The sequence below is a fragment of the Rana temporaria genome, chromosome 10 (genome assembly GCF_905171775.1).
Source record: "Rana temporaria chromosome 10, aRanTem1.1, whole genome shotgun sequence".
NCBI classification, from domain to species: Eukaryota; Metazoa; Chordata; class Amphibia; order Anura; family Ranidae; genus Rana; species Rana temporaria.
This window is the reverse complement of record NC_053498.1, coordinates 96,384,808-96,400,574: the sequence shown is the minus strand read 5'-3', so window position 1 is coordinate 96,400,574 and position 15,767 is coordinate 96,384,808. Positions and strand designations below refer to the sequence as shown.

Here is a 15,767-nt window from a genome sequence, read left to right as displayed (position 1 = left end):
CTTAAGTGCAACATAAGAAGGCACATCATCTTCCTTGAAACATGGATAGTAAAATAAATGTCCAAATCATCAGTGACTACACGCCGTCACGGTTTTATCCACTAACCTCTTTCCTTCATCATTATATTTGACAGGGAAGCCAAAATGCTCCCATAAAGGGGATGACACGGGGGCGTTCAAGCATTCAAGCTCCTCCGTTCCTCCGCTCGCCACGACCACGCTGTGTGTGGACTGAACATGCGCACAACTTTTTTTTTTCAGAAATCAGTCCACGGATCACATGTGTGCCGAACCGAAAATATTGATCCGAACGGATCACGGATCAATGACTATCCGTTGCACCACTAATCAACATTGTCCAGTTACAGACTGGGCCAGGTCTAAACCCAGCTGTATTAGTTAACTGTAATGTAGCTTACCTGTAGGTCCAATGAATATCTTCTAAATGTGCACTGTTTAGGAGATATTCTAGTGAGCATGCACCGGTGACGTCACCTGCGAATGCGCTCTATAGGGACGGCATACCCATGTCATTCCTTCAGAGCTGTGTGCTGTGGCCGAGACTTAGGTGATGTAATCATGGCTTGGCCACGAGCCTGGAAGGAAGTCCAGTTGAAGATGGAAGCCTCTGGATTGGTGACAGCGTGCCACTGGAGGGCTATGTTTCAAGGTAAGTATTTCATAATGTGTTAGTATGCGGTGCATACAAGCACATTATGATATTGCCTTTTAGGAGGAAACTTTTTTCCAAGAGTTTACTACAACTTAAACTAAAACTTAAAAGTATCAACATTGAAAAATGCCACTTTTTCTCATTTTGGAGAGGTACATTTGCATACGTTTCTTAGAAACCATAGCCTTGAGCTTTCCTGCTTGCACCATGTACTTCACACGTTTAGAGTTTACATGAAGGGAGTTGAAAGACGCTGGGTATCATTCAGCATAATAGACTGGTGATATCATGTGGCAAAGAAGAAGAACTGTGGAGGGCAGCTTCAGATTAACATTATTGAAAAAAGCCATAAACAGAGAAGGGGAGAGAAAAAACAAACCTAACATAATATCACCAGTCTGTTATGCTGAATGATACCCAGTGTATTTCAACTCCCTTCATAGGCTAAATGTCATCTAAAGCATACATACTCTATACAGTGAACATATTTAAACATTAGTACGATATTACAATTTTCCCATTGATAAACCTATTGCATGGAATTTGACATCCATAAAAGTACAAAAATAGGCATGGGAGGCTTGTACTCACTTTCATGAGCTGATCAACAATGAACCGTGAGGGGGACCTGGCAGGGATGAAGCTGGCCTGCACTGTAGCTGTTACACGGTGGAACAGGTGGTAAACACTGAGATAATAAGGCACCAACATCAAAGGCAGGAGCTGAATATGCTCAATGTGACTAAGAGAACTCCCACTCATTGGAGTGGTCACTCTTATCAGTATATCAGTATATCAGTATAAGGTTGGCCAAAAAAGTACAAGATACCTTGGACTAATGGCTTCCTGTCTGTTGGAAGACAAAAAGATAGGATTGTGGTAGTAGATATGTAGTAATGTAGTTCAAAAAGCTGAGTGCTACAATAAAATGATCAAATCAACCTACCATGTAAGGGAGTGATCACAAGTCTGTTGGTTCTGTCAGATTGCTGGTGCTAGCAGGACGTTTAAAGCCTGTAAGGCTAATTAGGCCAGCCGAGAAAAAGCTTAGAAGCAGCCATGCTCAGCTGTGACCGATGAGGCAGACCATTGCACCGCATTGGCTGCAACCATCTGCCTCAAAGTTCCCTGATGGGACAGTGCGCGGCACCAGGCCACTCCCAAAAAGGGACGGGCCGTGTCCTGCCTCATCCCGCCATTGGCGCGCATGTAGCCCATCCCACTGCGCCCCAAGCTGAGATGCAAATAGGAAGGAGCAAAGCCATAGGCAAGACTCCTATTGGGCAGTGGAACACCGTTTCCCCCGCTGGTGAGGTAGGGAATCGGAGGTCTCACGCGCGCCGAGCAGTACACACATGGCAACCAGTCCCACCCTATGTGGTGAAAAAGAGAACTGGAAAAAAATAAAAATATGTATATATAAATATATGTATCAAACAGGTATGTCAAAACCGAAGGGAGAGATGGTGCCACCAGTGGTCAAAGGTGATCAGCTCAGGCATGAGGACCATACAGGACATTGCATCGCCAGTCAGTTTCTGAATGAATCTAGGAACAAACAGAATAATTGTCAAATACAATCGATAAGGCGAACAAAAATCGTTGAAGACAAAGGAAAGAAAGAAATGAGGGAGAAATTGCATACATAATAGACATGCCCTGTGTAATTCTTAATACAACTATGTAAAAGAGGGGTAGTAGAACCCGCGCTACGGATCTAATATTCCAAAGATGCTGCTAGTAGGTATGTGCTATTAGTATAGGTGGCAGCCCCTATGTGAAATTCCACCTAGATGGAATGTGAAAAATGAATAAGGTTGGGATAGTAGGTGGTGGCGCCTCCTGTTAAATACGTGAAAAAATATATATATATGGATGTATATAAAAAATATGTAAAATGACAAAAACCAATGCTTAACCAATATATAGCTGTGATATGGTCCGCTAGTAATAATTAGCATGATTTAAACTTTATATTCGAAATGTGCAAAATTCGTGTTATGACAAAATTATTAGGACAAAAAACATATTATATAAAAATAAAAATAAAAATAAATATAAAAGTGCTCTGTGCTATGCTGGTATTAAACCAATAACATGTGCTGATAACAACAGTCCATGCAAAAGGAAAAGGAGAAAGTGCTTTGTGCTTCGTATGATATGCAATTGGCAGGTGTTCACTCTGTGCTCCCTCTTCGCATGCTCTGGTAGTTCCCTCACTCACCAGATCCAGGTACCCTCAAGGGGTGTAAAGCCTTCACAGTGTTAGCCTTGTGTCGCTCTCTGGAAACCTCCACTTATGCTCATTCAGTCTGGGGTATGACTCAAAAGAGAGAGAGTGCCCACATGGTGTAATATCGTTTAACAAGTTTTTATTTTACAGAAAGAAAAAATCCAGGTACTCACATTTGCCACATAAAATTCAAGCCTGTCAGTATCTCATGAGTGTTTGCGACTGGAATCATCTGCTGCTCGACCGGTTTCGTCTAATGACATCATCTGGAGCGTCTCCAGATGATGTCATTAGACGAAACCGGTTATTGTTATTGGTTTAATACCAGCATAGCACAGAGCACTTTTATATTTATTTTTATTTTTATATAATATGTTTTTTGTCCTAATAATTTTTGTCATAACACAAATTTTGCACATTTCTAATATAAAGTTTAAATCACGCTAATTATTACTAGTGGACCATATCACAGCTATATATTGGTTAAGCATTGTTTTTTGTCATTTTACATATTTTTTATATACATCCATATATATATATTTGTTCACGTATTTAACAGGAGGCGCCACCACCTACTATGCCAACCTTATTCCTTAATACAACTATGTTTGCCACAATAAGAGGACATGGATAAATGCACCCATGGAGTAAGGATAATAGATTAGAGGTCCAATTCACAGACCCCTGACTGGAATCCTTCCATGAAGGGTTTAAAATGAAATGCCTCGTTGAGGCCAGGAGGTGCGGTGGCATTGAGGTGAAAAGTCCACCTCAATTCACTCTGTAAGAGTACTTTATTGAAGTCACCACCTCTGGGACTAGAGGAAATATGGTCCAAAGCCAAAAAGTGCACCCTGGGAGTACCATCAGGTTGTACTATATGGCAATGTCGACCAATAGGGAGATCGGGGTCCTTTTTATTAATGCTAACAATGTGACGATAGATTCTTTGCCAAAAGACTAGTTTGGTTTTGCCAATATAATAACACCCACATTCACACTGCATCAAATAAACTATGCCCAATGTGCGGCAATTCACGAAATGTCTAGATCTGAATTGTTCGCCATTCGGCAAGACAACTTTGGTGGTGTCCATATATTGGCAATAGTTGCAATAGCCACATCAAGGGGGACATGGGGGAATTAGAGAAATACTGAAAACACAATATGTTCAGGATCGAGAAAACAACGGACCATCTAAATCAAAACTGCACAAATTAATTTACTTTACACTACTAATTTTTCTCGATCTCCTTCCTGGTCTTTGTTATAACACACGTCTTTCTTCTTCTTATGTTATTTTTTTACAGTTAGTTGTGGGACTTATACAGGCTGCAGATCTTCCAGCATTGGATATTGGTGGAACATCTGATCCTTACGTCAAAGTTTTTCTTCTCCCAGACAAAAAAAAGAAGCATGAAACGAAAGTACATCGCAAGACTCTCAACCCAACGTTTAATGAAACTTTCACATTTAAGGTATTTTCTCTGTCTGTTTCTCTCTTTAGGAGTTAGGGGCCAGATTCACAGAAAAAGTACGCCGGAGTATCTGCTGATACTCCGGCGTACTTTCAAATTTGCCGCGTCTTATCTTTATTTTGAATTCACAAACAAAGATACAACAGCATTTGGCTAAGATCCGACAGGCGTACGGCTTCGTACTCCTTCGGATCTTAGGATGCAATACTTCGGCGCCCGCTGGGTGGAGTTTGCGTCGTTTTCCGCGTCGGGAATGCTCATTAGTTATTTACGGCGATCCACGAAGGTACGCGTTTTCTTCGCATTTTCTTACGTCGTCGCTAGCCGGCTTTTCCCGTCGTAAAGTTGCGATTGCTATTTAGGTGGTGTAAAATTAGACAGCCCATGTTAAAGTATGGGCGTCGTTCCCGCGTCGAATTTCAATTTTTTTTTGCGTAAGTCGTCCGGGAATACGAAAGTACGTAACGCACGTCGCCGTTCAAAACATTACGTCGGGGCGATGTCATTTCGCGCAAAGCACGGCGGGAAATTTCAAAACGAAGCATGCGCAGTACGTTCGACGGGGGAACGCGCCTAATTTAAATGGTACACGCCCCATTTAAATTACTTTACGCTACGCCGCCGCAAGTTTACAGGCAAGTGCTTTGTGAATCAAGCACTTACGCTGAAAACTTGCGGCGGTGTAACGTAAACGGGATACGTTACGCCGCCGTAAAAGTACATGAATCTGGCCCATTATTTATAAAGGCACACCAGAAATAATTTTAACTGTTGGCAGTTGCTTGATGCTGTACATAGGATGTGGATGTAGTTGAAGGGGCTGTGGCAAAGGCTGGATTTTTAACTAGGCCACATAGGCCATAGCATAGGGCACCATAGCCACCAGGCACTAGTCTCAATGTGGCACTGGTCTCATACATTAGCAGCATCACTGGTATGTATAGCAGCCAGTTGTTTGTTTCTATCTTCTCTGTTGACTATTGTGGAAGTTATTCTTACAGCCTCCCATTGACTTCCAAGTGTGGAGTAACATGACCTCCTGCTTGCCACCTAAGCCATGTATTCCGGGCTCAACTCTCACCTCCTGGGTGCCAGGATGTCAATGACAAACTGCAGTAATGTGATACCACCTCAGGAAAAGGAGAGGAAAAGCAGACATCCATTCACTAATCTCCCCTAAATAGAATGAACTCGGAAGCAACAAGCTCTGAGCACTTCCAGGTTCAGAACTGCCATTTAGCTTTAAAAGGTAGAAATCGATTTTTTATTGGATGAACTAGATGGATTTTATATTGTGCAGAGTATTGCAATTAAGTGCAGGAAGCTTGTTGTATGCAGAGGATAGCTTTACTTTCATGGAGGATGTTTTTATCATGGACAGGAAGAGAACAACAAACAAGTGCATATAACACAATAAGGATGGTACTTCCTCTGAATACCTTACCATAGATAACACACTGTTATACTGCAGCGCCACCCGCTGGATAGATAGGTATAATGCATATACATAGTCACAGTATATAAGCAGATTGCAACACTTTTTTTCAACTTGACTAACTATTTAAATATGTAAAGGAGGGCAGAGGTGACATAAGGAGTTTAATTGACCCCCAATGTCTCCTTAACCTCCCTGGCGGTAATCCCAAGTCTGGCTCGGGGTGGAAATCCAGTACCATTAGCAGTATCCCCGAGCCAAACTCGATATTGCATCGCAGTATCCAGGCGGAGTTTACTTACCTTGTCCCCTGGATCCTGCAATGTCTCCCCGCTATGTGAGCGAGCTGTCTCCTCGCTCGATTCACACAGTGCCCGTGTGCCGCCGTGCTCCTTTCTTTGCGACGTTACGACGCACGGGGGCGGAGATCAGCGACAAATTCAAAAAAGTAAAAACACAGTACACATACAGTATACTGTAATCTTACAGATTACAGTACTGTGTAAAATAAATACACACCCCTTTGTCCCTAGTGGTCTGCTCATTGACCTGCCTGCACTTTTATATAATAAAAACTGTTCTTTGTGCCTGGAAACTGTAGATTGTCCATAGCAAATAAAAAGTGTCCCTTTATGTCAAAAGTGGTTTTAGAGCAGCTAGAAAACAGCGATAATAAATTAGAATCACTTGCAGAATTGAGCGATAGCGATTTGTGGGGAAATTCGTCATCAAACACTGAAAGTAATCATTTTTATTATTATTACATTATTATTTGTTATAATTATTTATAGTTATTTATTTTATTATAATTTATGATTTTGTGTTTCAAACTTTATCATACCCGGGATGTCTACTAGACTCTTGTTTGGACAGATTTAAGTGAGTTATTCCTAAGAATTACAGGCCTACAATATAAAACGCCAAATTTCCATGCAAAGCAATTTCAGCACCAAAAATCTGAAAGAATCATACCGCCAGGAAGGTTAAAGAGCACCTGTCACCTGCGCTTTTCTATTACATACAGTAGGTGTTTGTGATATTGTGCTTTTAGCACGACAGCGTCGCGCTGATACTCGGCGACATGGTGCCGAGATCTCGCCGACATCTTGCACTCACTGGAATAGTGACAGCACATCCCAGCAAGCGCGTCATAGAAGCGACGGGAGATCCGACTTGGATTCCCGCCAATTCTACACGTGTGCGGCGTTTGTTATGAATCCTGAAGGGGAAGACCCCGCCGGATTTTAAATAAAAATCCGGCATGGGTCCCCCCTCAGGAGCATACCGGGCCCTTAGGTCTGTTATGGGTTGTAAGGAGAGCCCCCCTACGCCGAAAAAATGGCGTAGGGGGTCCCCCTACGATCCATACCAGACCCGTATCCAAAGCACGCTACCCGGCCAGCCAGGAAGGGAGTGGGGACGAGCGAGCGCCCCCCCCTCCTGAGCCGTACCAGGCTGCATGCCCTCAACATGGGGGGGTTGGGTGCTCTGGGGCAGGGGGGCGCACTGCGGCCCCCCCACCTCAGAGCACCCTGTCCCCATGTTGATGAGGACAGGGCCCCTTCCCGACAACCCTGGCCGTTGGTTGTTGGGGTATGCGGGCGGGAGGCTTATCGGAATCTGGGAGCCCCCTTTAATAAGGGGGCCCCCAGATACCGGCCCCCCACCCTAAGTGAATGAGTATGGGGTACATCGTACCCCTACCCATTCACCTGCAAGAAAAGTGGTAAAAACACAAATAAACCACACAGTGTATTAAAATATTTTATTTTTCTCCCCCGGAGGCCCCCCCTGTCTTCTTTATTAGCTCTTTTACCAGGGGGAGCTTCTTCTTTGACGTCTTCGGGTGGGTGGGGGCCGCCGTCTGGTTCTCTTCCACCGCCGGGGGGGGTGGCTTTTAAAAAAGCCCCCACCCCCCCGGCGGGTTTCCTCCGGCGTCTTCGGCGGGGCTCTTCTTCTTCCGCTATCCCGACGGGTCTTCTCCGCTATCCGGGGGGTCTCGCCGCTCTCCGCTGTTGACTCGTCGCACCCCGGTTCTTCGTCTCGCAGTCCGGTCCCTTCTTCCGTGCTGTACGTCTTCTTCCGTGCTGTGAGTTCTTCTTCCGCGCTGTGACGTCATGTTCTTCACTTCTCTTCTTCTCCCGATGTTGACTCGCCGGTCCTCCTCGCTGAAATGACGGATGCGCGCCTTGCATCGGACCTATATAGGCCTCACAGTCCCATCATGCTCTGTACCTACCCATGTGATACCTACCCTATACCTGATCGTGTGTATGGGGCATAAGGGTCCTGGGGAGACCGATTTCCCTGAGCTGGGTGAGACTTCTGTATAGTGGTCACTGTAATCTGGTAAGCAGGCTACTTACTCACCTGGGTGTGGAGTTTTCCGAAAATGTATAATATTTTGAGATGTAAAGTAATCTTAAGTATAATATGTTTGTTATTATTAAACAAAAAAAATCTTGCCTTTAGTGTCCCTTTAACATGCACAAATGCAAAAGTAGATCTGGCAGGAAAAGGGTAAAAAACAACAGTAGTAGTGTATAATAGGCTTGTCTGCCATAATACACAAAAGTTCTATTTGTAGCACATTTTAATTACTGAGGATTCTTAGGAAGGGTGGTTCACTACAAAAACGCACTCCAGATCTGTTCCAGATATGTTTCTGCAGGCACGTTTTTAATGAGTTTTTGGCGCATTCCGGTGTGTTTTGATGCATTTCCAGATTCATTTCAGATGCATTTCCTGTTTTTTCACTGTACTGGGATCCAATGCATGCATTATGATTTTTTTATGCATTTCTGAGCATTCTGGTGCATTTGTGATGCGTTTTACTGCGTTCTAGTACAGTCTAGTACAGGAAAAATGCAACATTTTCTACTTTTTTTTTCTGAAACTGGAAATCCCTGGAACTGTTGTGAACTAGGCCATTGGAAACCATATAGGCTACTTTCCATGCATTTTTGATGCAGAAAAAAACGCACTTGACCGCATGTGGTGTGAACTGGCCCTCAATCTAAAATGCTCCCCACGGTTGTTTCAAAGGAGCATATTGCTTTTTTAGGAATGTTCACAAACCTGGAGGATATGTGTCAATCACATCCTTTGGATAGAATTTTGGGGAATTGTTACAGATAAGCATATTAACACTACTGCTGTGAGTGTTTTAACTGTGGTTCATTAAAATGACTTTATGCACTTCACAAGACTGGCACACTGCTGTTCTTTTATGTTTAGCATTAGATTTCTCTTTGATTAAAAGAAATATCCAGTGCACTCATATCCTTCATTCATGTCCAGGCTCAATCCTTTAAGTCAGTGGTTCTCAACCTTTCTAGTGCCGTGACCCCTTGATAACATTTCCCAAGTTGTGGGGACCCCTAACAGTAAAAATGTTCGTAGTGTGGGTTGTCAACACCCAAGGCAAAACTAGTAATTTGCTCCCCTAACCTAAGGTGACCAGATTTTTTAAATGAAATCCGGGGACATATTTTTTCTTTACTAGTAATGGCAACAATCAGCGACTCTCTGCCCGTCGCCGCCGGCCTCACAGCCTCTCAAGTCTTAGGCCCCTTTCAGACGTACGTTTATTACAAGTCCGTTTACGGACTTGTAATGCATCCCTATGGGATTGCGTCCGTTAGCGGATGGAGCATCCGCTAACGTCCGCAACCATCCGTGTCCGTCAGGATCCGGTTTTTCGGACGGAAGAAAACCCTATTTTTCTTCCGTCCGGCGGAACGGATCAGATGAAGACGGACAGACGGTCCGTCTTCATCCGATTCCCCATAGGGGAGAGCGGAGAAGAGACAGGGCGGTCTCTGCACAGTGTTCGGGGACCGCCCTATCCGCCGACAGCTCAGCGGGGATTACGGATGATCCCCGCTGAGCCGCCGGACACGCACGGAGCGGACACAAAAACGGTCCGCCCCGTGTGAAAGAGGCCTTACTCTTCGGGCCCCGGCTACTACTGGATGGGGAGCAGAGGAAGATCACTCCACCAGGGAAGGCAAGGAGATAGGCAGGTGGCTGGCCAGGATTTGAGCCAAGGCAGAAGAACATGCGAGCGGAGCTGAATGGGCATGCGCCCAAAACTGAAGAAATATTCCCTCCGCTCCGACCAGTGTGTGATTTTTAGAAAGGGGCACAGATAATGGGGAAAATACAACCACCCTATGCTAGTAAGCATCTCGGAGCGGGGGGGGGGGGGGGGTAATTCTAAGTTTTTTATTTTAATTCTGCACTGATTGTCTTTGAAATTGCCCCTGCCCCCTATTAAATCCAATCTAGGGACTAAACCAGGGACAGACTTGATCCGGGGACAGTGTCCTCAATCAGGGGACTGTCTCCTGAAACTGGGGATGTCTGGTCACCCTACCCTAACCCTTACATTTGTGAAGTATTAAAACCCCTTATGGTACATTTTAGTATCTTTGTTCTCCTTTCTTTCCCTTTTATCTCTCTATCCTAATTTCTTCTTCTTTTTTTTTCCCCCATCCCTCAATCTAGCCGTCTTTCTTGCTCTTTCTCTTAATCTTTCTGAGTGAGTGAATAACTTATGTAGCTCCTGCTGGATTTTGCTTCTAATCCCCTTGCAGAGGCTTCCATTTGTGGATGGACATTTTATGGTTACACAACCTGGTCACATTGCTATGATCTTTTTCTATGGACTATAAACTGAAGGACCTATGAATAAATGGTTGTGGAACGAATCATTTGAGTTTCCATTACTTCATATGGGCAAATTTACTTCGATATACAAGTGCTTTGAATTACAAACATGTTTCTGGAACGAATTATGCTCGCAATCCAAAGTTTTACTAATTATTCAAGAATCACATACATTTACAGTTATTTAGAAGTTATTTCCGTAATTCAAAAACATTTGTAACTACAATGGTTTTTCCTTTAAAATAAATATTAGTAGTGTGTGCATGGAATGAATATACAGTATGTATTCCTTGTTTGTAGAATTATGCCGCGTACACACGATCAGAATTTCCGATGAAAAAAGTCAGATGAACTTTTTTCATCGGAAATTCCGATCGTGTGTGGGCCCCATCGGACTTTTTTCCGTCTGTGTTTAGAAATAGAACATGTTTTATTTTTTTCCGATGGAAAAAAAAAACAATTGGAAATTCCTATCGTCTGTGTGCAACTCCGACGGAGAAAAAACCCACGCATGCTCAGAATCAAGTCGACGCATGCTCGGAAGCATTGAAATTCATTTTTCTCGGCTCGTCGTGGTGTTTTACGTCACCGCGTTTTCGACGGTCGGAATTTGCTCTGACAGTGTGTATGCAAGACAGCTTGAACAGAATTCCGACGAAAAATTCCATCAGATTTTAGGCCATGGGAAATTCCGATCGTGTGTACGGGGCATAAGAGTTTATATTTGAATTGTAACTGAAGAACCAGATTTTTTTGTTTTGCATTTTTAACGATCCATTAGGCTGGGTTCTCACCTAATTCAGACGCCAGCAGGGGTCTGGTGTGTCCCTGTCCTTCTGTTTCAGGGACGAATCAGGCCCTAATTTTTGGCTGAATTCAGACCTGATTCGTCCCTGAAACTGAACCACCCTAGATATGTGTGAACCGGCTCCATTAAGAGCCACTTACACTCTCCTGTCATGCAAATTGGATGCGGTAAAACCCACATCCAATTCTCATAGGTGTGAACCTAGCCTAATGCCCTGTACAGACGATCGGACCTTTGTCTGACCAAATTCACAACGGAATTCCGACGGAATTCCATCTGAGGAAAAGAGAACATGTTCTCTATGTAAACTCAGATGGAATTCATCAGAATTTCCGTTGGAATTACTCCGATTGGGCATACACATGGTCGGAATTTCCGATGGAAAAAGTCCGTCTGACTTTTTCAATTGAAAATTTCGATCGTATGTACTGAGCAAAAGAAAAATATATTTTATTATATAAACAAAAATGCTAGCTTTTGAGAACAATATATTATATACACAAAGCAATATTATCCACCTGTTCATGTTTCCCTTTTTCCAGATCCCCTATGCAGAGCTGGGAGGTAAGACATTAGTGATGTCAGTATATGATTTTGACCGGTTTTCAAAACATGATGCCATCGGAGAGGTCCGGGTACATATGAACACTATTGATCTGGCTCATGTCATTGAGGAGTGGCAGGACCTTCAATCAGCAGAAAAGGAAGAGGTAAGTCACATCAAAACTTCTTATTTAAGAACCAATTAAAACCTTGTTTTTTCTTTCTGTGGAAAAAATTTATTCATAGTTAAACATTTTAGCATAAAATAATGTAAGTACTAAATATTAACCACTTCAGCTCCGGATGGTTTACCCCCTTCGTGACAAGGCCATTTTCGGAGGCTCTTTACCGAGATCGGTGTAGCGGTGTGTCAGACTGACACGCCGCACCACTGATCTCCGCGATGACGCCCAGTCAGAATAACCACCGCTCCGCCATCATTCTGACATAGGCAGGGCGGGAAGTGGTTAAAAAAAAACGTGTAATACACAGATACATTGGAGGTTATTTACAAAAGTCAAATCCACTGGGTTACATCCATCTCGGCTACATCATCTTGATCATCTTGATTACTTACAAGACCAGGCTGTCTGTCAATCCTATATTTTATATCACTACTATTTTCCTTTTAAAATTAGTTTCACTTATTGGGGGTTATTTACTAAAGTCAAATCCACTTTGCACTACAAGCCATCCTGTGATTACATTATATCATAGATACACATTATAATACCACAGCGCCATCTGCTGCATAGATATGTATAATGCATACAGTATTGTCAGTTTATTAGCAACCATGCTGTTGTTCTTTTCAACACCTACACCTTTTTGGAGCCTTTCTTCCAAATTGCTTAGGGTCAGAGGTTTAAGGCCTTTTATGATCTTTAGACCCATTGGTCTTACTTTATAGATCTGTTGTCCAATTTTTCATTTGGGATTGCTTTTAAGAATTGAAAATCTCCCAGTTTTTCCCTTAGGTGTTCTCCTGGTTTGAGTAGTTATACATACTCCACCTTTGTGCTTGGCTCACAGCTTCTACGCTTTGCGGTAGTTTTTTCCCCTTGTCTGTGATTCTTGTACTGGTCTAAGCACTCCTCTGTGACCTACCCTGGGCTGTTAGCATTTTCCCTGTTCTGTAGGAAACTTTGTTTCTTCTGGTTTCAATTCAGGCATTGGTCTTCCTGTCTTAGATCTGTCAGTTGTTCTTGCTAGACATGCGCACTGCTGAAAAATGTGTTTGTTTTAGTTTCATTTATTTTTTTTATTTTTTCGGAAATTTGGGAAATTCAAAAATTCGGAGTTCAGAAAGTAAAAAATTCGGAAATTCAAAAAATTTGGAAATTCGAAAATCCAGAATTTGGAAATTAGGAAATTAGAAAATTTGAAAATTGAAAAATTTGGAAATTTCGGAATTAACTTATTTGTCAAAACAAATTTTTAACTAAACGAATTGCACATATCTAGTTCTTGCCAATCACCCAGTTGGACTGCTTTTTGACATCCTAAATGTCTAATAATTTCTGTAAATGCTTATGTCCCGCAATGGGACAATAAAGGAGATTAGGTTCTTGTACTGACTATAAAATCTTTTTCTTGAAATCCATTAAGGGACAAAGGTCTTGACCCTTTGACTGACAAAACTGAGGCGTGACAGTTTGCAGTGGGGTCTAAGCAGGGGCTGTACTTTTCCATTTGCCAGTGTCCAAACCTTCTGTAGGCAGCAACATTTACCCCAAATGTCTAAGAATCACTAAATTGCTGTGTCCCTTAGCAGTGGTTCTCAACCTCAGTCCTCAAGTACCCCCAACAGGCCATGTTTGAGGAACTTCCCTTAGATAAAATAGCTCATTAAGGAGCCAAGCATAAGTGAGAGCTTGCATATGAAGGTGTTGCCAGAGAGACACCTAGACCCATGCGATTCCACCCCTATATGGGAACAGAAGAAATAAAAATAAAAGACAGGGAATTGTTGGGAGGGAATTGTTGGTTCCCCTATGTGCCAAGTGGCAACAATTGGTATATGGTGCACCAGATTAATAAGTGTCCAAGGGTGTCTTCCACCCAAAATTTCAGCGAGGAAAAAATGCTGTGGTCCAAGGCACCATAGGTAAATGGCCTCCATCCCAAATTTGAACAGAAAAAAGAGAGTTTGGTTAGCGGAACTTTAAATGAGGCCAATCACCATGCGGAGTATGCATATAGGTATACAGTATTGCTTAATTGGGTTCCAACACAAAAAGGGGGAATTAGTTTGGGACTTGGAATGAGAGATGTATAACAAAGAGCAGTCTTAGCCAAGAGCATTTTATTATGCCTTGTGATATAATATAAAGCATACTGAATGACAAAAAATTGCATCCACAAAATTGCATAAACATGCTACAAATTGCATGTACATAATAACACCATGGTACTTGGCATATCGTGGAGTAAGGACAAGTCCTGCACAACATGAACCACTGGAGGGGCTTGATGGTATAATGAGAATCTAGGAGTAAAACAGTATAGAAAACATAAAATCATCTGTATGGTGATCTATAAGGAGACATAATATTGATGTCATTGATATTGACTTGAAGCAGCTGTGCAAACTAAAGTAAAACCTAAAACATGGCCTGTTGGGGGTACTTGAGGACTGAGGTTGGGAACCACTGCCTTATTGGACTTCAATAAAAAGCTTTTAGAGTATGTACAAAAACTTTTTTCTTTTGAGTGAATTTTCATCAACATCTAATTTAGTAGACTTGCACTACAATTTCAGAAAAAGCTGTTGGAAACAGGATGAATCACTGTAATCACTGTAATGTTTAAACTTCACATTACGCTCTTGAACTCTGTTAACATCAGGTAAATTAATCTAAAGTTCCACCCGCATTCTAAAAATAATACAAAACATTAAATATGCAATAATTCACATTTATCTAACAAAAAATGTACAAAAAAAATATTTTTAATACCAATGATAATAAATAAAATACTACATGTATAAATGATGGCAGACCCCATGTAATGCTGGCTCTGGAAGCCCTTGGATAAAGTACCTTATTTGCCGGTGTATAAGACGACCGGGCGTATAAGACGACCCCCTAATTTTACAGTTTTTTAAGAGGCTCTGAGGCTTCCGACGCTTCATATTTCTTCCTTCCAATGTATTCTATTAATGAATACAATTGGCAGAGGCTGTAACATCATCAGCCCGCACCTCTCTGACTCTCAGAGCCAATCCAGGCAGGCTACTTTATGTAGCCTGCTCCGATTGGCAGGGGTTGTTACTCCAATCCGAGCAGGCTCCGTATTCATTTGAATACATCGCTCACCGGGATTGGCTAAGCAGTATATACTGTATGTAGCCGAAGCTACAAACAGTATTACCGCACATCCAGCAAGCTTTCGGAGCAGCTGACCCGGCGTATAAGACGACCCCTGCTTTTTGGCAATTTTTTTTAAGTGTAAAACATAGTCTTATACGCCAGCAAATACAGTATCTTTTTTTGCCAGACTTTAAAGCGGAGGTTCACCCTTTAAAACATTTTTTGACATCACACAAAGTCGCGCCATCCTACCGACACAATGCCGGTGTTTTTTTTTTTTTGTCAGCACATACTTCTTAATCCCGATTTTCACCTCACTGCGATCCCGCGGGAGTGGGCGTTCCCATGCACTGCCTGTGATTGACAGGCTTCCGAACGGCGCATACTGCGCGTCACAGGTTGCCGGAAAAACCCGAACGTCAGTGCGGCTCTATACGGCGCCTGTGCACTGACGTTCGGGTTCTGTCGGCAACCTGTGACGCGGAGTATGCGCCGTTCGGAAGCCTGTCAATCACAGGCAGTGCTTGGGAACGCCCACTCCCGCGGGATCGCCGTGAGGTGAAAATCGGGATTAAGAGGTATGTGCTGACAAAAAAATAAAAACACCGGCATTGT

General features: G+C 42.7%; 1 protein-coding gene across 2 annotated transcripts in view; it reads left to right on the top strand.

Moving 5' to 3' along the window:
* Positions 1-15,767, top strand: part of LOC120915353 (synaptotagmin-1-like) — a 275,825-nt gene that overhangs the window by 238,813 nt on the left and 21,245 nt on the right. For both annotated transcript variants that reach the window (XM_040325772.1, XM_040325773.1), the window contains exons 5-6: positions 4,217-4,384; positions 11,841-12,008. In XM_040325772.1, coding sequence (XP_040181706.1) covers positions 4,217-4,384; positions 11,841-12,008 — 336 coding nt within the window. The remainder of the gene's footprint in view (positions 1-4,216; positions 4,385-11,840; positions 12,009-15,767) is intronic.